The 22,067-nt window shown below is 40.0% G+C and overlaps 1 protein-coding gene and 1 non-coding gene across 2 annotated transcripts; one reads left to right on the forward strand and one right to left on the reverse strand.

Annotated features, from left to right (window-relative positions):
• Positions 1–73: 73 nt before the first annotated feature.
• vac14 (vac14 homolog (S. cerevisiae)) lies at positions 74–21,529 on the forward strand. Its single transcript, XM_053506595.1, has 19 exons — positions 74–555; positions 1,962–2,112; positions 2,671–2,838; positions 4,926–4,988; positions 5,071–5,178; positions 5,853–5,962; positions 6,050–6,171; positions 6,908–7,045; positions 7,579–7,719; positions 9,333–9,396; positions 10,886–11,030; positions 11,126–11,191; positions 13,691–13,838; positions 14,074–14,206; positions 14,530–14,704; positions 16,348–16,466; positions 17,415–17,494; positions 18,105–18,255; positions 20,731–21,529. The coding sequence occupies exons 1-19, from the start codon at positions 452–454 to the stop codon at positions 20,888–20,890; spliced, it is 2,346 nt and encodes a 781-aa protein (XP_053362570.1). The 5' UTR covers positions 74–451; the 3' UTR covers positions 20,891–21,529.
• On the reverse strand, positions 8,276–8,346 carry trnag-gcc (transfer RNA glycine (anticodon GCC)). Its single transcript has one exon. It is a non-coding gene; the product is annotated as a tRNA-Gly (tRNA).
• Positions 21,530–22,067: the final 538 nt, after the last annotated feature.

Raw genomic sequence — 22,067 nt, forward strand, 5'->3', positions numbered from 1 at the left:
GACACATCAGCCTGCTCTGGGATCAACTAGTCAGCCTGCGGATGCGGAAGCGGCTGCTCTGTGCTCGGCTAAGCTGCCTGTGTTGTGGCCGGAGGAATCATGTGAGCCAGCGGATACTGCTCCACCTGAATGAACACACACTTCTCGAACAGCAGTCGGGTCGCGTTTTTACGTCTTATTTTGCGGTGTTTAGTGTTCTATAAACGCGGAAGTGGACGTGCTTCATGCTGCTCCTGGTCGCCTCATTCATCTGATCTTAGATTAGTAATGTTTCCTGGAAATCGGGCTTGATTTTTCTTCTCCTCCGTCAGCTTCAGACATTCGGATAAAGTCCAGTCCTGTCCTGTCCAGAAGATTAACAGCTTTATAACTACCCTATGAAGAGGCTGAGCACTGAATAAGGAACCTAATTATATATTTATATCTTTTATATTATTATTTGTGGGGGAAAATGAACACGGAGAAAGATTTTTCCCCTTTGACTCCGAACATTGTGAGAGCTCTCAATGACAAACTGTATGAGAAAAGGAAAGTGGCCGCACTGGAGATTGAAAAGTGAGTGTGAAGTGGTGATGTAAAAAAAAAATGCAGGGGGTTTGATAGCGTGAGGCTGATCACGTGATCTGTGATTAAGTTCTGAATGAGTGCATTCACATTTAAAGCTTATTGAAGTCTTAATTTTTTTTCATTCCCATGTATTATCTTGTAAAAGGAGATAAGCGTGTGTGTGTGTGTGTGTGTGTGTGGGGTCATGGGAAGGTGGGCCGGAGCTGGTCACATGGATGGGATGTCAATCAATTGCACGCACAAGTCTTTAAGCTATGTGGGAAACCTGAACATCCAGAAAGCACAACGAGCCGCTCGTCATAAAGTTAGGATGACTGCATTAATGCGAGTGCTATGATTCGGGGCAGCGAAGCGGCTTAGGGATGAGCGTCATCACCTCACATTTTCAATTTAGAGGTTCGAATCTTGCCTCCAGTCGGTGTGCTTGGAATTTTCTGGTCCTCCCGGTCCTCCTGGGTTTCCTCTCATGGTGTCTCAGTGGATGTATGAATGTCTATGTATGTATACTGTATGGACAAAAGTATTTGGCCAAACCTGGAATGACATTGTATCCAAAAACATACACTTCAGTATGGAGTCGGTCGTTCCTTTGCAGCTGTAACAGCTTCCGCTCTTCTTGGAAGGAAGGCTGTAAGATTTTGTAAGAGTGTTTCTGTGCCAATTCACTCTGTAGAGCGTTTATGAGGACAGGCACTGATGTTGGACGAGAAGGCCTGGCTTTTCGCACTACTTCAACCCACTATTACAGTAGATTACATTGTGTCATGTTGTCGTGTTGCTGCGCTGCTCCGGTTTGCACATTTGCATGTGCACACTGTTTTGTTTCACTGTGTACTGAACTATATATGGTTGAAATTACTTGACTTGATCTCCGTTCCAGTTCATCCCAAAGGTGCTCGATGGGGAAGCTCTGTGTTAGGACCGGGAAAGTTCTTCTTGCTTTGTGATAATCTTGCTTTGAGTCATGTTAAGAAAAGGGCCTTCCCAAAACTGTTGCCACTAAGTTGGAAGCATAGCATTGTCCAAGATGTCTTGGTATGCTGAAGCATTAAGTTTGATCTTCACTGGGGATAAGGGTTGATTGAAGCAACCTAATCCAATAACTAACAGGTTTGGGCAAATACTTTTGACCATATAGTGTGTACGTGCCTGTAGGTTGTAAATATGACAAAGTTTACAAGTCTAGGACCGTTTCTTTCACAGTTGCTGTGTGTGTCTGGGATGATGTGAAATGTTGCACCGTTATGAGAAGTGAAGCTGCACTGGGTTTATTCTGGTTAGTGATCCGAAAAAGACAGTCCTGAGGCTGTAAAAAAAAAAAAAAAAAGGTCTCAAATTAAAGGAGTGAAACTTTTAGTCATTGTAATGATGTGTGTGTGTGTTTCTCACTGCAGACTCGTGCGGGAGTTTGTGGCTCAGAACAACTCGACTCAGATCAGACATGTCATTCAGATCCTGGCGGCAGAGTTCGCGCTCTCGCAGCACCCACACAGTCGGAAAGGAGGTCTGATCGGACTGGCCGCCTGCTCCATCGCTCTCGGCAAAGTACATGCATCGCTTCACCTGTACATACACCGACACTGTACCGAGAGAATACAGTATTTTTGAGTGTCTAACATATACACAATCAGATGTATGAGCCTCGTTTATGCACGTGGATTTATTTATGAGAAATTCTTGGAAATCCAGATTAGGGTATATTTTGGAGTATATTTCTCTATTCATATTTGTAATTTTTGGGGTTTTTTTTCGATTGTAATCACTTTAGGAAAAAATTGGTTAAGATTGTCCAAATCTTGTAGTAATGTGTATGCGTTATCTATTGAAAAGAATTCAGTTTATTTACAAATTTATAAAAAGTAAGGACAAAATAATTACTGACTAAAATTGCAAAATAGCATAATTTTTTTCCATAATCAGATCGTAAATTTTATATCTTCAGTGTGTGATGTCATCCTTTGCCTCATTGATTGATCTGAGCAGTGGCATTGGCACATGCTGGCATCCTTATTTTTTCATAACACAGATTTTTTATTGTGATTAAAACACAATATTTCATGGGAGGATTATTCGTATAGCTGAGGATGTGTTCTGTGTCTTCAGGATTCTGGCTTGTACCTGAAAGAGCTGATCGAGCCGGTGCTAACCTGCTTTAATGACTCGGACAGCCGCCTGCGGTATTACGCCTGTGAAGCTCTCTACAACATCGTGAAGGTGGCCCGGGGAGCCGTGCTTCCTCACTTTAACGTGCTGTTCGATGGCCTTAGTAAGGTAACGTTGGTGATGATAAGAGATGTTGCTGTTTAACCTCCAGCTGCTTTTGTTTTGTCTTGTGATTTAATCACACTTAGATATAAGAAGATGAATTACAAGAGCTTTATAATTAATCTTTGGTATGAACGCATTATTCATCAACACAGCCTGAACTCTCTTAGGGAAGATTTCTTGCGCCCCAAGCATGTGCAGAGGCAAATAGTCACATGAACTCCAATCTGAACGTTCTCATTCAAGTCACATGACCACGTATCAAATATGTATTCGATCACATACAAAAGTGACTCTGATCCAATCTAAAAAACATCAGATTTGTGCATTCAGACAGCAGTAAAGTCAGATCTGACACATTAGGCAAAAAAAATTTAGTCACTTTAGGCTTTTATTGTGAGGGTAGCCGGGGACCCAGATCCGTCCCCTGACGAAAAAGAGGAATATGAACTAGGCTACTTTTAGGAAGTAGTCTTACTCCAATAACACACACATGTGAGCATTTCCTGCTTTCTCCTGTTCTATTTATAGGCTATTTTATGTTACATTACATACATAACAGTATAATTAGTGTTAAAAACAAATATATTTATACTTATATACAGTGATAATATATACTGTGAATATGTACTGTACAGTATAGTTTCACATTTATATTTCATGTTTGTTTTGCATTAAAATGCAGTCAGCAAATCCCAGAGAAGAAATGGTTTAGTCTCGAATCTTAATTAAGGTTGGGGTAATGATGTCCTGACGCTCGTCTTATTATAAAACCAGTTAAAAAATAAAAAAGAGGAAATGATTGGACAAACGGGCAAAAGACCGATGTACAGTATTTATCTGTCATTACTTTATGAGTATAATTTTAGGCTCTGTGTGCAATAAAATAGGCTGGTATACCAGTTATATTGGCTAAGGCAAAAGGTGGCCTCAAGCGTAAGTGTAGAATCATAAAAGTTTATACATTTTGTAATAGTTTAGTAGTCCCTCTCCCATTTCAAAAAGCGCTCATGCTACGATTGTGCTCTTGCTCTGCTCTCCTCTTGTTTCTCTCGCCCTCTCTCTCTCACTCACACACACACACACACACACACACACACACACACACACACACACACACACATTAACCACATTCTGGTCTGGCGTGCATTATTTCCCACTTTACTCTTCTCTGCTCCCTTCACAGCGTGCCACTTGACCACGTCCCCAAGACCACAGACTTCATCTCAGTTTGCTTAATATTTCAACCTTAACTGCCCCAAGTGCCATCTGCCAGCTTTACCCTTTAACTTTTACTTTGCTCTTACCTGATTTTTAGATTTTGACAAATGTATTTATTTGTTTCAGCACGACAGCGTATTAAAAGCCATATTACTGAATGAAATATGAGTATCTTTATTGTTAGTTAACACATGCCTAAAACAACCTTAAGCTAAATGTAAAAGCTCATTCAGTTCGAAACTTTCAGTTGTTTGTGATGATAAACCCGCCCCAAGCCCCCGGCGTAAGCGGTTCTCTGTTCTAGTCCGGCAAGGTGCATGGACTGGTTCAAAATTGGACACCGGCTCTGAACTAGTTCTGGAACCACCATGATGCAATAGGGGTACATGAGATAACAACACTAAGAGACCTTAAGAGGAACCAGATTTAACAGGAAACCCAAGCTGAGAACTATACAATATATGCCCGAGTAATTACGTCATTCAAAATCCGAACAATCGATGATCCTTTTCAGTAAACAGATTATTTGATTATCATGGTACTTATAATTTGCATCCTGAGTGGTGATCATATCCTTGATGAAAGATGACAGCTGTTCCGTTGTTTCATTTTACGACTCGGTCAACAACAGGACATCAATCAGCCATATAACATCCCTCTTACTCTTCAATAGGCCCAGTTTATTCTCGAGTTTTCATGTTTGAAAGTGGAATCTCCATTAACATTTCCTTTTTTAGCACTGTTTCTTTTCTCGTTCCATGTTTTTCTGTCCCCTATCCAGTCTAAGACTATTGTTTATTGCATTTTGAGCTTCTTGCCATGTCGTTTTAAACTCCCTGTTACACTAAATACACTGTTTATCTGTTTCCCAGCTGGCAGCCGACCCGGATCCCAACGTGAAGAGTGGCTCCGAGCTGCTTGATCGGCTACTGAAAGTAAACTTAAAATACAGTCCATTTAAAAGGCAGTGATCATAATGTCATGATATCATTTCATGAGTGCTTTCTGTCTGTCTAGGACATAGTGACAGAAAGCAACAAGTTCGACCTGGTGGCGTTTGTTCCTCTGTTACGTGAGAGGATTTACTCCAACAACCAGTACGCTCGCCAGTTCATCATCTCATGGGTGAGTAGAGCTGCTGCTTCTCCTTTACTATGTGAGGAGGCGTGGCCTGTGTTATATTTCAGTCCAAGGAGTATTGGCTTCCTGTAGTGATAATTAATGAGGCATGGTCTACGTGTGCATCAGTCCTAGCGAAGGATGTACGGTGTGGTATAGGTGTGTCAGTCTCAATGAAGGAGGCGTGGTCTCTGTGTGTGTTGTTCAGCGTTCCAATCAGTTAGTGGGTTCCTGCTAAATGGACTGCATGGGGTATTTTAAGTAAGATTCAAACCGTAGGTGGGAAACTGCTCAGCTTAGAGGGAACTGAGAATGGTGTGGGGAACAACCGAACAATGGTTCATCACTTCGCAGGAAGTGGACCAGCAAAATTTCCCATGTGCCATGAGACACATGAGACCTAGCATTCATTTTATGAACCATTTATATGACATTATTATGATGGTTTATTAATAATTATAATAATAATAATAATAATAATGTGTAAGGTATATATAATCAATACACAGAAGGAGGCTGTGTTAGCTCAGTGTGTATGTATGTGATTTCTGCATGAGTTAGTCTCAGTGAAGGAGCCATGCCCACCGTGTGAGTTGGTCCTATTGAAGGAGATCTGAACTTAAGGCCAGTCACTTCCTGCAAACTGCTTTAATCCCCCTAATGTATTAATGTCTCCTCAGATCTTGGTGCTGGAGTCAGTTCCAGACATCAACCTGCTCGACTATCTGCCTGAAATCCTAGATGGCCTCTTTCAGATCCTCGGAGACAGCAGCAAAGAGATCAGGCGCATGTAGGAATTTAATTATTGTCTTTTTTCCCCCCTCTCATCTGCTTTTCGTGCTTAACCTGTCCTGCACTCACGCATTCTGTGTTGTAGGTGTGAGGTGGTTTTAGGAGAATTTCTCAAAGAAATCAAGAAAACACCTTCCAGCGTAAAGTTCGCTGACATGGCCAACATCCTGGTCATCCACTGCCAAGTGTCCGATGACTCCAAAATGAGTAAGTGGAAACAGCGCTCGGTTAAATTGCATCTCGGAAACCAAACCGTATAATCCATATAAAGACCTGTGAGAAATTTCTGGGATTATACAGCAGTAGGATTATTCATTTCCTGTTTTAATTTAGATCGATTAACAAATGCACAATACTATTACTGGCTTACCAAATCCTTTAGCCTTCTCCGGTACTAAAAATATAAACTATATACTATAATACTGTGTTGAATATGCTTTATCTTCTTTATAGGAAATGTTATTCTAATGAGCAAATTTGCTTTATTAGAACCACTTAATAAAGGTAAATCCTTGACTTGAATGACTTTTGGTGGGGTTTCATCTATCTTGGAGACTTTCTGTTAGACACCACAAAAGAAGGTTATAATTGGGGAAAATAAATAAATAAATAAATAAATAAATACACTTGGTGCAAATTAAATCGGTGCATTGGAGCAGTCAGTTGTTGATTTTATCTCATAAATTCCTGTAAGCATATTATTTATATTTATTAATAAATATTTTTCAATGTGGTTTTCACAGTAAAATGAACACTGAAACTTTACTAACACACTAACCCACAAACTCAAGTTGGTTATGGACTCGTTTGTTAGCCTTTAATAACCTACCCATAGCGGCTCACTCGCACAACTTTGTAGTTATATTCGATGGTGTTTTAGCAGTAATTTCTAAAACTATATTCTGAAAAACCTGATCTAACTCTCTCTCTCTCTCTCTATCAGCTAACGATCTGATCCAGCTGACGGCTATGACCTGGATGAGGGAGTTTATTCAGCTGGCAGGGCGAGTGGTCCTGCCTTATTCCTCTGGCATTCTAACAGCAGTGCTGCCCTGTTTATCCTACGATGACCGCAAGAAGAGTATCCTTCATACCCACTGATTTGGATTCCACCACCGCAGCAGACTTTATGCAAAAATAAATAAAAAACTAGAAGTTTTGCCATGCATTTTCCCACACACACAAAAAATTTATTACATTGTTGCTCAACCAGAAGCCCTGGATGAACCAGGAGGTCTGACTTCTGCTCCGAGCGTGCAACATAGCATTCAGGTCTGGAGACCCAGAGGCCTATAGTGTCCTATTATATCCAGGGCTAATCAAAGGAGAGGAAGTCACGTTACAAGTCACTTAAGTCACCTTTCTTCTCCATTCTGGTGCGCGGTTTGAACTTCAGCAGATGGTCTTGGACATCTCTTCATGCATAAATGCATTGAGTTGCTGCCATGTGATTGGCTGATTAGATATTTATGTTAAGAGGCAGTTGATCTAATTTAATCTAAAATAATGAATGCGCAATTAGATTACCATGAAACTCAAACCCTGTTAACGGCGTAAGAACATTGCTAATTGCCCAAACAGCCTTGTGTCGTGTCCTTAAACAGTTCTGAACAGGTACTAAAGAGGCCGCAAGCGCCTGCAACCACAGCCTCATGAAGCTTGTGACCCCTGAGGATGATGAAGATGACGAGTCACAGACGATGAGCTCTCCTATGAGTACAGACACGGCCACTAAGACTGAAGTGGATCTTAATGGTGAGTCAGTGACACTTTAACGTGTGTGTGTGTGTGTGTTGGTTTAATGGTAACTAATCACTCGATGACCTGATGCTCACTATATTATTATTATGATTATTATTATATTCCTATTTTGGGGCATTGGGGGCTTAGTGGTAGGTTTCTTGCCTACCATGTGGAGGGTCTGGGTTCAATTCCCACATTGAGCATGCGGTACTGGTTCAAAGCCTGAATAAAATGCGAGGGTTGTGTTAGTAGAAAGGGTGTCCGGATCAGATGGTCCGCTGCGGCAACCCCTCGATGGGAACAGCCGATAGGAACCAACAACATTTCGTTCCCTATTTTTTTTTAAACAATTTCGAGAAGCTCTGTGAAGGCTACATATATATTATATTATATTATATTATATTATATTATATAATTATATATAATTATTATATAATATAATTAAATATAATTATATATATATATATATACATATAATTTTTGTAACGTGTGTGTGTAAATATATTGTTAATAATGACTGTGTCTTAAGTGCTTAAATTACAGAGAATAAAAATGAAAACTAAGATTTTGCATTGGCCGGGAATCGAACCCGGGCCTCCCGCGTGGCAGGCGAGAATCCTACCACTGGACCACCAATGCTTGCCTGTAGTCTGATATCGCCCCCTGGCTTATGAAAGTGTCACTGCATGACGGCACGCGTAATAGTTTTATAGCTTTTTTACTTACAATATTCTGAAATTAGAACAACTATTTAGTGAATATTGAAAAAAATTCATTAACAGGAAACGTGTCGCGTTTTAGGTCAAATAATATAGTTTTTTTTTTTTTTTTTATTGCTGCCGTCATACGCCAGAGGGCGTGTGAAGACTGCTGCCAAAAAAATTAAATAAAAAAATAATAGTTTTGATACTATTGATTATGTTGATTTATTTATTATTTACTAACCAAGATCATAGAAGTAAATCTATAAACTTTTTGTCATTTATTAGCCAGGGTAATTAAAAGGGAAAATAGTGCATAGGCCGGGAATCGAACCCGGGTCTCCCGCGTGGAGCCGCTGCCAATGCTTCGCCGTAGATCCCGGTCGCCCTCTGGTGTATGAAAATGCCATTGCAACGTGGCAAAGCGATCTATACGAGCGAAAATATTCACAAATTATTATTAAATGAGAAGTTTATTTAAGCTAAATTCCCGTTTGTTTGCATTTAGTATATGTTCATTGGTATTTTTTCACGAAATATCAGATTCTTCTTTAAATGTTATGTAAATAAATGTAAATATCGCAATGTCATTTTCATACACCAGGGGGCGATCGGGATCCATGGCAAATCATTGGAGGTGGTTCAGTTGTAGCGTTCTTGCTTCACGCGGGAGACCCGGGTTCGATTCCCGGCCTGTACACTACTTTTTCTTTTTATTTAACCTGACTAATAAATAACAAAAAGTTTATAGATTAATTATTTGAAGTAAATATATGTTTTAATATATTAATTTATTACTCAAAAGTTCAACAAATTTGTGTACAGTAGGATAAACGGCTGTAATAATTTAACTTGCGTACGAGACATAAAGCGTTTAAAATGAGTGACTTTTAAAAATGTTAAATGTTTAACTTTCTTTTTCAGATTCACTAAACGCCTCTCAGGAGTCAGTGGGTTTAAGTAACATTTCCTTCTTCACACCAACAGGGTAAGACGATGTATTGATGTGTCAATGATCTCAGAACAATTGTTGATGTTGGGTTAGAACAGATGCACATATGATTTATTTGTTCATTTGAGGCAAAATTCAAATCTGCAGCAATGGAAGTGTGAGGCGATCGAGCTAACCACTGAGCCACAGTGCCCCGCCTTACGTTGTAGCACTTATAATAAGCACTCGTTCATTTAGCAGGAATTTGGAAGAGTTAAGTACACTGTGAAAAGTACACAGGTGGCACCCTCTGAACTTTTTACACATTTTCATCCAGTGTGTTAAGTTTGTTTAGAAATAATAATTAAGTGCTCGCCCCCATGATCCAGACATTGCGAGTTTGATTCCCGGGTGATTCTGTAGCCTCCCGCAGGCGGGGGCCTGAAGAGAGCTGATTGGTCGAGGTTTCTCTGCGGGTTGGGATGGGAGTCACATGGCGCTCTTACACCAATCACGGCTCTACAGCCAGTCATGGGTGATTGTGAGCTCACGCAAGCGGAGAGCATTGCCCTCAGAGTGTGTTACACCGCTCCAATGGTGCGTGTGCGAGCAGACGGGTCGGTGGCATCACATGGTTCGGTAATAGCTTTCAGGCCTCCCTGACAGACTGGTAGTAGTAGCCTTAATGTGGGAACGCCCCTAGTGACGGGGAGGAATTAGACGAGACTAAATTAGGGAGAAAAATCGGGGCAAAATAACAAAATAAAAAAGTTATAATAATTATGGCACATGACGGAAATATATGCTGCTTATGTAAATGTTAAACTCTTGTATTTAAAGTTAGTTTGTATTGTTTAAATGCTGTGCCTGGTTTTTAAGTAAGAAAACTACTGTTATAAGGAGCGAGCTGCATTTATTTACTCATTATAGCATTAAAATTGTAACAAGATTGGGGAAAAAATAGGATATTTCTGAAATTGTAATACTTATAGAATCAGCACAGAGGCATTGTGATAATATCATATCGTGAGGTGACAGTTGATTCCTGTCACTACAAGACAAAATTCCCTTTCCTCCTTACGACACAAAGGCACCTTGTCATGTTAAGTGTTTTCTTCCCTAAGCCTTTCTCGTATTAGGAAACATAAAGTCACACCTTTTCTTTTGACCATTACAGAGGGCTGAAACTGGAGACTCATTCCATAAATGCTACATAAACATGTCCGTACAGAAAACCAAAGAACCAATTTGCTCTTCCTTGAGAATCTACCATACAATTCCTTGACCAAGTTGTTACTTGATAACACATTAACCAGGAGTACATTAGATCTAAACCTTTGATATAAATTACAGCCATAAGTACAGTTCATTAAAATTAATCTTTATCATCTGACCAATCAGAATGAAGGATCCAGTAGTGCTTTGGTATAAAACGTGTTTAAGAAGGTATTTGGATACGCAGGAATTAAAAGGCATATAGTACCTTCAGCATTGAGGAGACCGTGAATAATCTCTGCTGCGTGCGTGTCCTCTCTTGTCCCTGTAGAAATGACAGGACCCACGTGACCCTGGACCTCGACAGCATCGTGCAGGTTCTGGACAGACATTTACACGACTCTTCGACCGGAATGATGACACGTATCGCTGTTCTGAAGTGGCTGTATCATCTCTACATCAAAACACCTCGCAAAGTGAGAGCCAACATGGAGATCTCTTAGGATTCACAGGTTACTAACATGCACGTGTGAGAGGTTTTAAACACGCATAACCTGTCTATTGTGTGCAGATGTTCCGGCATACAGACAGTCTGTTCCCCATGCTGCTGAAGACTCTGTCTGATGAGTCTGATGAGGTGAGTGCTCCAGAAAAAATACCTCACATAAAATACCCTAAAAGAATCGCTCGTTTCAGTTTTCACCGCACATGGATCCCTCTAGGGTTCTTTATATAGTGGAGGATGCGTAGCTCTGTAAAACGGTCCTACAAAGATATGGCTCTCATAAAAAAATTATTTTATGATCCGGCAAAGGGAACAAATCTTAAACATACTCTTAAATTTCTCCTATTCACTTATTTCTTTAACATGTTAACTTAACTCTCAGGACATGTGCGTTAATGCTCCGGCTGTAATACGCCTCATAATGCATTTTTTCACACCACACCTCTGTTTCACACCTTCAACAAATACATATAAATGAGCTACTTGTGAGCCACGCCCCTCCTGCACTTCTTATATGAGGTCACAATAAGGGAAAATTTAATTGCTTTGTTTAATACAAAAATGGAAAAGGAGTTCCTGGGAGGCCAGTTTTTCAGATTTAAAGAAGGCAGTCCGATCTCCAGTTAACTGAGAAAACTTTCTACCATGATGGTGTCCAAGCACTAGTGAAACACTGGAATAAGTGCATTAGTGTAGCAGGGGATTATATAAAGAAATAAAGTTTTTTTTAAATTTAGTTTTTGCGATGCAATAAAAAGTCCTGGTTTGACTTGAACGGCCTTCGTAATTTTTGAAGGCTCAGGAGACGGACAGAGTTTCAGCTGAGCATTAAGCTTGCACTTATTTGCTCTGTATTCTCCAGTGCACTTGTGAACTCAACAAAACCAAAATGTCCTAGTTTCCTGTTCCCGTGTGTGTGTGTTTGTGTGTGTGCGTGCACACAAGCTCTCCAAATCTTGTGGTGTTTTGTCACAGGAGCATACACAAGCCAAAAAGCTTCCTTCAGAGGAAGGGTTTTTGATCTGCCTGCACAAGTGCACACAACTTTCAAGGCTAATTAAACACAGTACAAGCTGTATCTCTAGTTCACACTTAAGCACACACACTCCCTCCCTCTCACTCTCACCGGTTACAAAACAGACAAATCCATCTTCCTGAAAAGTCTAATTTTTACTTTTTTATTTTACTTTATTTTTTAAAACCTTTCATTCCATTGTTTGTGGAATAAACTGTTTTAATCAGAGTGTTCAACAACCTCAAGGGTCCGGGTTCGATTCCCACCACGGTCTGTGTGCATGTTCTCTCTGTGCTTGGTGGGTTTTCTCCTGTACTCCGGTTTCCTCCCACAGTCCAAAGACCTGCTAATTTGTTGTTCCCAAATTGCATGTGTATGTGCGCCTTGCGATGGACTTTCACCCCATCCAGGGTGTACCCTGCCTCATGCCCTAAGTTTCTGCGATAGGCTCCTGGCCCCCCATGACCCTCTATATAGGATAAAACTGTATAGACAAATAAAAGTGTTCAAGTTTTTTTTGGAGGAGATTTTCTCCCTAATTTCGTCGTGACCAATTCTTCCCCGTCGCTCCCACATTAAGACTACTACCACTTATTCAGGAGGGTTGAAGACTATCACATGTTTCCTTCAAAACACGTGCTCAGGGGCGCCTGTGAGCTCATGCACCGTTGAGGGCGGTGTAACACACTCGGAGGACGGCGCTATCCGCTCCTTCCATTTGTGTGAGGTCACAGACGCCCCTGATTGGCTGTAGAGATGTAATTAATGTGCTCTCTTCCCCAAAGAGTGCTCGGCCAATCAGCTCTCTCTAGGCCTCCGGCTGCGAGAGGTTACAGCATCACCCGGGGATCTCTCGATCTCCAGATGATAGGGCGAGCTCTTTACCACTGCGCCACTCGAAGGCCCAGTGTTTAAGTGTTCAGCACTGCCTGTGCGTGATTTTGTCAGTCTGATCTGGCAACCCTGGGTTATATTATATTTTAGTTGTACTATGGAAATTTGAAGAATGGCTTTAGAAATAAGACTGTTGAAGTTTTTTTAGTGATTTTTTTGTGAATCTGATATTTTCATAGAAGTTCATATTTAAGAGGAAAACCTACTGTTTTTGGATTCACCATAGAAATTTAAGATTTTCACAGAACAACAAGCCCAGGAACATTAGATATTTTGTAGGATGAAATCCTTAAGAGTTGGTGGTGATGCTTTTCCTATGCAGCTTCATGTTAAAATAAACACACAGTAACTGAGTTCTAATAAATGCAATTGCAATAAAACCTGATTAGGCAAGACAGGATGAGCAGATTAATGACCAAAATGACTCCCATTGAGAAAGAAATGGCTTAGCGTGTTCAACTAAAAAAACATAAAAGCAAGAACTTTCCAAATTCAGCACTGATACTTGGATATAGTGCCACGCACTCTGTAAAGGAAACACTGACAGAACGTGTGTTTTGCCGTTCTGTTGCCCTGCGTCTGATGGAAAAGGTTCCTTCACTGATGCTTATTGGCATTTGTGTAATGGTGTACAAAGCCAATAAGCTGGCAGTTATACAGGTCATTTTGTGATTTGAATCCTGATACAAACAGCCATTTCAATGCAAATTGTTCTCTAAAAGGTCATCCTGAAAGACCTGGAAGTTCTAGCAGAGATTGCGTCCTCCCGGGCCGGACAAACTGAGATGTCGGAGCTGTGCGAAGGAGCCAATAAAACCGAACTTCACATTCCAGAAGGAGGCAAACAAGCGCAGAAACAGCTGGGGCCGTGTGAGTAAACAGCTCTGATACTTGGTTTATTTACTACAAAGTCTTGGAAGTTTTTCAGACATCAAGACAAGAACGAGTCAGTTATCATTTCCAAAATGCGACCAGTCGTGTGTTTTTGTACTGAGGCTCATAATTTCTTCTTTGATGTCACTTGGAAGGACTCGATATGAGAATCTCAGCTTCAAGCGTTGTATTGTGTGTGTGTGTGTGTGTGTGTATTGTCCTGCATTTTCAGGTGCCAAAGTGGTCGACTCCTCACCCTCGACTCCCAGCATGAACTCCTACTTCTACAAGTTCATGATCAACCTCTTAAAGCGCTTCAGTCTGGAACGAAAGCTTCTGGAAACCAGAGGGGCCTTCATCATTAGGTATGACCTGTTATGAATCTGATGTGTCCTTTGAGTCTGATGGTCCCACTGAAGCCAACAGAAGTGTCTGAGTTGTGACCTCACTTCCTCTCAGCTTTATTAAAGGAAGCATGGCCTTTGTGTTTGTCAGTACTGAGTGAAGAAGGTTTGGCATTTGTATCTGCCAATCCCACTGTTTGACACCTGGATGTTCCTAGGCTTATTAAAATATATTTTTAACCACACTAATATTTCAGTGGCATTAAACATGGCTTTAGTAGGCCCGTGCTGAATTTTAGTGAGTGACTAAATCTTATTTATTAATTTATGTTTTTACCCTGCAGACAGCTGTGTCTCCTCCTACACGCAGAGAACATCTTCCACTCCATGGCTGAGATCCTGCTGAAGGAAGAGGACCTTAAGTTTGCGTCCACCATGGTACAGACGCTCAACAGTATTCTGCTCACTTCAGCTGAGCTCTTTCAGCTCCGGAACCAGCTCAAAGACCTGCGCACACCTGTGAGGATCACGTACACACACACACACACACACACACACACACACACAGGAATAAATTGCAGCCATGAAGATTGACGTATAATAATAATATAGAATAATTGTAAAGTATTGGCCTGCAGAAACATCCCTTTCAAGAACATATTGCCCAAAACAGGTGATTCCTATTTCCCACAAGCCTTTTTATATGAGCATCAGCCCTGTGAGTGTCCACCAGAGGGTGTGTGTGAGTGGAGGGGCATGGCTTGGTCTCGCTGCAGCTCGCAGACATAGAGAATGTAACCCGATGTCTTGCAATAATTTAAATGCCAACAGCAGTGCCCTGATTCTTTTTCTTAGGATCCCTAAGTGTTAAGGTTTTGTCCTTTGGTTAGTTAAGACAAGAGGTTTTAAACATGTAGAATGTTTAAAACACACAAATTGTGTGTGTGTGTGTGTGTGTGGCAGCTTTTTCCTAAGTGGTTCAGTAGCTTTCAGCCAAAGTGCAAAATTAATGGATTCCTAAGTAAAAAAAATAATTTATCCTCCAAAACAGACCTTCATCTAATCAATCCATCTAATTTGATCAAGACAGGAGGCAAAGCTCTCCGTGTTTCGTATGTTTTTTTTTTTTTTTTGCTGATTCATTGCTTCTCCACTGTAAAATGCAGCTCGCTCTTTATGCAGCGAGTTCCATATTTGAAGGTGTTGATTATGTGTGATTGGACATGACTTTTGCCAAGATTTTAAAGATTTTCACGCCATCAAGTTTTCTCATGGGACCAAAAAACGAGCGAGCTAGGAGTCACAGGAACAAAGGCGTTCAGCACAGATCCCAAGTGAATCCTTATAACTCGAAAATGGTGCATTTAGTTTGTTTTGAGTTTCATGGAGATGATACAAGTTTCAAAATTAAATGAGTCATAAAAAAGTTTAAAAAATGATAATAAATTAATTTGGGGAAAATCATCAGTCAAATTCCTTAGAGAAGTAATGCCCTTGAAAAGCGCACCAGTAGGGAGCAGCGATTGGACCAAACCTGTTTTTTTTTTTGTTTTTTTGATGAAACAATTCAGGAACCCATACGAATTATCTAAATGAAAAATTAAAGGTTTCAGTCAATTCAGTTTGCACGGTAGGCACCACATAATTAAGGGCTGATGAAACATTGGAGCAGGATGAGGAGCGGGAGCGAGCTGACCACACATTTACATTTACATTTGGGCATTTGGCAGACGCTCTTATCCAGAGCGACTTACATTTTAATCTCATTACACATCTGAGCAGTTGAGGGTTAAGGGCCTTGCTCAAGGGCCCAACAGTGGCAACTTGGTGGTTGTGGGGTTTGAACATGGGATCTTCCGAACTGTAGTCCAATGCCTTAACCACTGAGCTACCCCTGACCACACGCTCTATTTGAAATGGTAATGGTTGCATGCATCCGCAGGTAACCCCTAATTTATTCATAAAGATACCTCAATGAACATATTGCAAAAGACAAGTTGGTCAAACCTTCTATATTGATGGGAAAAAGCATATAATATATTATAATATAAACAAACTACAGTACTTTTGTGCACAGAACTAAAAAAGTGTACTACAATATAACAGGTTTCCAAAATAGTGCATTATATAGTGACGTACTGTATCTCTGTTGTGTTCCGCAGGAGAGCTGTTCTCTGTTCTGTTGTCTATATCGTTCCTGGTGCCATAATCCCGTGGCCACAGTCTCGCTGTGCTTCCTGACTCAGAACTACCACCACGCGTATGACCTCATCCAGAAGTTGTATCCTTCAGTATCATGCACGTTTCACAAACTAACACACAGATGACTGGATCCCTCCGGTACATTAGGCTCTGATGGATCAAACCACTGTTAAAGGTTATGAAGAACTTTCATAGAACGTTGCTGCAGCCTCATTTCAATGTCCCCAAAAAACTATCGAGAAGTGTACTCAGGTTTTAATCCTTGCCGTGTCATGAGATGTTATGTAGCAGTAATTTTATTGGGGGTAATGCTGATATAAGACAAAACATGAAATGGAGTTAAATGCCCTTCACTAGAAATAAAATTAATATAAAGCACATCCTAGAATGGCCTTTAGCTTTTATATAAAAAAAGAAGAAAAAGCTATGTAAATCCAATGTTGAATAAGTAATTATATTTCATTTTCTTGATATACAAAATATATAATTTTTGCTTTGAAAGGTATTAATATGTGAGGGCTGCTAAGAAACATAATGGACAATGATTAGGGATTATATGATCAGGCCACTAGGTTAAGTCTAAAGGTTTAAAAATGCTTTTCAAATACTTTGACGAAGCCATCGATGTTTTATTTTCAAATTACTTGATCAATCATCTTTAAACTGTAGAAATAAAAACTTGAAAACTCAACAGAAATATTATAAAGTTTTTTTCCCCCACTTGTGAACACATTATCTCAAAGTTAGATTAGCAACTCTGATATTTTGCCCGCACGACACAATTGCATCAGATCATATTACAAGGTTCACCACTAAAACGTTCGCTTCCAACTCTAATGGAACCCATGTATCTTTAAAATGTTCATGAGTATCCTTTATAATACTTAAGGTCTGAGCCACGTGTGCTATACCTTAAAGCACAATTTTTTTTTACTCTTTTAAGAACATTACATCTTAGTTTCTAAATTAGTGAAGAAAACCTTCCTCCATGTAGTATAAGTTTAATCCCTGACTTCTGACTCATCAGCGGTGATCTGGAGGTGACTGTGGATTTCCTGATCGAAGTAGACAAACTGGTGCAGCTCATCGAGAGTCCCATTTTTACATGTAAGTTTCTTTCAAACTAACAACCACTAAGCAGGAAAGTGTATCAAGTAGCTTTAAGGTTGTGACCTGAACCCTCGACACAAACTACAACTAGCACAAAATCAAAATAAGAGCAGTTTGAGTGTAAGTGTTAAAGGAGCTGTGAGAAATATCAGGACTTGCCACGTTTGCGGAATTAAAGCAAGAGGAATGCAAACTCGTGAAACTACACAGCACTATATTACTGAAAATATGTGTAACAGATTTTAGGGTATAACTCATTAAAGGATAAACCTTAAAATAAATTAAGAATTAGCTCTTTGGTAGGGTTTAAACAAGCCAATTAGATTTCCCTCCTAATGTGATGTCATATAAGAAGATGCCCTCAGCTTTTTTTTAGGGCGTGGCTTGGGAGTGGCTAATTTACATAGACATTAAAATGGTACACCTGAGTGGTATTTCACCTGGGGCATTAACACACATTTTGTGGAAGCTCTGAGATTTGTGTCTTTACTAACTATAAATAAATTATAACTATTTTTTAATTAGTTAAACTATAATTAGTTTTTCTTACATTTCTAACCCCTGATAATGTTGTTTCCCTCCGTGTTGTCTTTGTCTCGCCGTGTAGACCTGCGGCTGCAGTTGCTGGACGTGGAGAACAACCCGTATCTGATTAAAGCTCTGTACGGACTGCTGATGCTGCTACCGCAGAGCCAGGCCTTCCAGCTGTTGTCTCGCCGCCTGCGCTGTGTCCCAAATCCAGAGCTCATGAGGACGGTGTAAGTTGTGCAGTCAAACAGAAAATTTGAGCACCTAGCCTAAAGTAATCAGTTTCAATATAGTATGGTTTTAATCAAAAGGTAAAGCACAAGCCAGTGGTAAAAGGAAACATTTACTACAAAAATGTCTTTGCACACCTTTTTTTTTAATGGAAACGTCAACGAAAAGAAACAGATCACATCTTCTTATAAACACTCACGGACCACTTCATTAGGTACAGCTTGCGAGTACTGAGATGGACCATCTTTTGCCTTTAGAATTTACTTATTCTTCATGGGCATAGATTCATCAAGCTGCTTAGAGAGTTTGGTCCATATTGACACGGTAGCATCACATCGTTGCTGTAGATTTGTCAGCTGCCAATCCACAATGTGAATTTCTTTTTCCACCACATCCTGAAGATGCTTCATTGGATTAAGATCTGGTGACTGTGGAGGCTGTTTGAGTACTGTGACCTCATTGTCATGTTTATGACACCAGTTTGGGATAATTTTAGCTTTGTGTTATCCTGTGGTCATCAAGGGATGGACAAGAACACTCAGGTAGGCTGTGGAATTTTAACCATTGGTTTTAAATGGCCCAAAGTATACCAAGAAAATCTCTCCACCACCATTACACTGCTATCACCAGCCTAAACTACTGATACAATCAGGATGGATCCATGCTTTCATGATGTTTACACCAAATTCTGGCCCTACCTTCTAAATGTCGCAACAGAAATTGCCTCATCAGACCAGGCAACATTTTTCCAATCTTTTATTGTCCAATTTTGGAGAGCCCATGTGTATTGTAGCCTCAGTTTCCTGTTCTCAGCTGACAGGAGTGGCACCCGCTGCTGTAGTCCATCTGCCCCAAGTTCAATGTGTTGTCTGTTCAGAGATGCTCAGATGCTCTTTGGCACACCTTGTTATGAGATGTTATTTGAATTACTGTTTCTTTTATCAGCTTGAACCAGTCTGGCCATTCTCCTCTGACTGCTGGCATAAATAAGGTGTTTGCACCCAGAGAACTGCTGCTTACTCTTTCTCACACTCATGTAAACCCTAGAGATGGTGGGTGTGAAAATCCAAGTAAATCAGCAGTCTCAGAAATACTCAGACAAGCCCGTCTGCAACAACAACCATGCCATGCTCAAAGTCACCACCATTCTCCTCCATTCTGATGCCCGGTTTGAACTTCAGTCGATCGTCTTCACCATGTCTACATGGCTTATTGAATTGAGATGTGCCCATGTTATTGGCTGATGATTAGATATTGTGGTGATACACAGTTGAGATGCCTTCTCTGGTAGCTCGCAGGAGAATCCCGTTACACTGGGAAAGTCTTATTCCAGCTCATTTGCCTGCTTGGCTGGAGGACGTTATGTCTTTCTCCTTCATTCGAAAATAATAGATTTTAACCTGAGAGGCTCTGAAGCTCGATTCCATAAAGGATAGGACTTTTTACCCAGCCATTTTTTTTGGGGTGTTCAGAGCAGAGAGCATGCAGTACATTGACAGCGATATTGTCTTCTACATTTTCATTTTCTTTTGTTATGTCCTTCCTTTTTTTGTGGGTTTGATGCTTTTGTGTTGTTCTTTAGTTGGTTTGTTTGTCATTAGTTATTTAAAAAGACAAAAAAACCCAACCATGGAACAATTATTGTGTCTTCATTTTATATTCGCTTATATTAATTTTTGTTCCTTATGAAAGGAAAACAATTTTTCAGCTGAAACACATCTCAGCTGAAAGAGTTAGAGAGCATGTGAAAGGATCTGTGGTCCGCCGAGCCAAAAAATATGTCACTGATGTAGCAGTCTCCAGTACTGCTTAGCCAAAAAGCTTATAGTCCCTGATGTTTATTGTAAAGTTATGAACGTTCTAGCGGAGGTAGCTGAGGTAGCATTATACAGTGTTAGAGCGGTAGTGGATTACACCCAAAGTGTTTTTTGAGCAGTTGCATCCCCTGTGCTGAGAAATGGATGCCTGGTTATGGCACTATGATTTATGGCCAGTCAAAAGGGAGGGTGTTGGAGATCTATTTTTAGGGACAAAAGGGATGAGAACCACTGCATTAAGGAACTTGATCAGGAAAAAAAAAGGAAAGAAAGAGTGAGGGTGAGACGGTAAGAATGCAGCTGAAGAAACATGCTTTGAATTACAGTTGGTGTTATCATCAGAACTGCTGTTACAGAAAATTAAATCAACACCTTCTGACCAGTCAGAATTCATTAGGCTGCGGTTTAGTCAGAAATGAAACTCCTAGTAGAAAGAGCAGTGCAGTACAATCTTTTGGAAGGATTTTACTGAAAAATGTTTTTGCTAGTCAGGATCTGTATCGAAGATGATTTTCAGGATGCAGCAGTTCTGACAGTAGTACACCTGAGTAATTTCTCACTCTTGCTGTGTAATAAAAGTTAACAATGTTCAGTGGAACTGACAAACAAATAAATAAATTCAGCTTTAATATGCAGTTTATCATCTATCCTTTTCAGGGGTGACTCCGAGCAAACCAGTGTCAAACGTCCAACCCAGCCGCAGGTCGACTACAAAGAGCTGCTGCAGCATTTCGAGCATGTGCAGAGTAAACACCGCGAGGTACGGCACCAGAGAACAGGCCACTCCGATCATCCGGATCGCAAGCTGGTGCTCTGAGTGCTCTCTGGATGAGACATGGCACTATGATGGACCACTAAGTGGATATTTTAGTGGATTAGCGCATTAGTCCTACTCTAGGAGCGGAGGACAGAGAATGTTTCTTCTTTTAAATGTTTAAAGTGCTTTGTCATTTAAATGATCAAGATTTGGAATGTATATAGAGACTCAGGAAACTGCAGTCACACTTGTTTAGACGTTTTAAGCCAGATTACATCACCTCTAGTCTTATGCATTCATTTACCATAGTAACATAACACACTATCCACTATGTACAGAACATTATGTGCATTCCCAGCTCAAGAGTTTTGTCATGTATCAATAGAACAGTACAGATAATAGTAGACTGTAATCATTTTAATGAGTCTGTGTGTACGTGTGCGAGTGTGTATCTTAATGTAACTTGCATTCCTTGTTCACAACAGAGCATGTGTCTTGTGTAGCGCCATAGATGCAGAACGCATTAAACATGGGACAGTTTAAACTTGAGCGCAATTAATACTAGACAATTATACTATGGATATACTGGTTTTATGGCGTAATCAGTGATCTGATACACATGTGCTGCGATTGAAGAATTAATTTTTGTAAATTATCATGTTCTGAAGAGACGTATTTAATAAAGTGGGTCATGTGTAATCAGTTTTGATGATTTCCTGTTTTTCGAAAAGTCAGCCTAAAATGTAAACTACTTGAATATGCTATTGGATTTATTGTGTGTATACAAAATGTGTATTTGTTAATGTGGGGGTGTATTTTTTTTTTCTCACTAAAGGAAAGATCATTTAACATGTAGACAAGGAGCCTCCAAAGCTCCGAAGTTTTATAACAGTAAGTTGTCCACCAGAAGACTTTTGGCTGGTTGTGTTTAACGGTAACATACATTTTTACCTTATTAACCCCAACAGCAAGAAAAAATCATTTTGAAAATCTCCTGCAATGTTAAATAACTGAACTGAAAAACAAATTATAATTGTCTTAAATTAATATGAAAAGAAATAATTACCAAATTGCTAACAGTTAACTGCATCACCAAAGTGATTAGTGATTAGTGCATTCTTCTGGCTATGGTAAAAATCTATTCTATGATCTGAGTTAATATGGAGCATGATATCGTCATGTATTTGATCATTTTTGTCCAGATGATGGCACTGGTGGTGTATTAGGAAAACATGGT

The sequence above is a fragment of the Clarias gariepinus genome, chromosome 10 (genome assembly GCF_024256425.1).
Source record: "Clarias gariepinus isolate MV-2021 ecotype Netherlands chromosome 10, CGAR_prim_01v2, whole genome shotgun sequence".
Lineage (NCBI taxonomy): Eukaryota > Metazoa > Chordata > Actinopteri > Siluriformes > Clariidae > Clarias > Clarias gariepinus.

Bases quoted from the DNA above. Each gene is read 5' to 3' on its own strand.
- vac14 (XM_053506595.1), top strand. From the start codon at position 452: ATGAACACGGAGAAAGATTTTTCCCCTTTGACTCCGAACATTGTGAGA. The intron at 2,113-2,670 runs GTACATGCATCG...CTGTGTCTTCAG, and splicing joins GCTCCATCGCTCTCGGCAAA to GATTCTGGCTTGTACCTGAA. The intron at 2,839-4,925 runs GTAACGTTGGTG...TCTGTTTCCCAG, and splicing joins TGTTCGATGGCCTTAGTAAG to CTGGCAGCCGACCCGGATCC.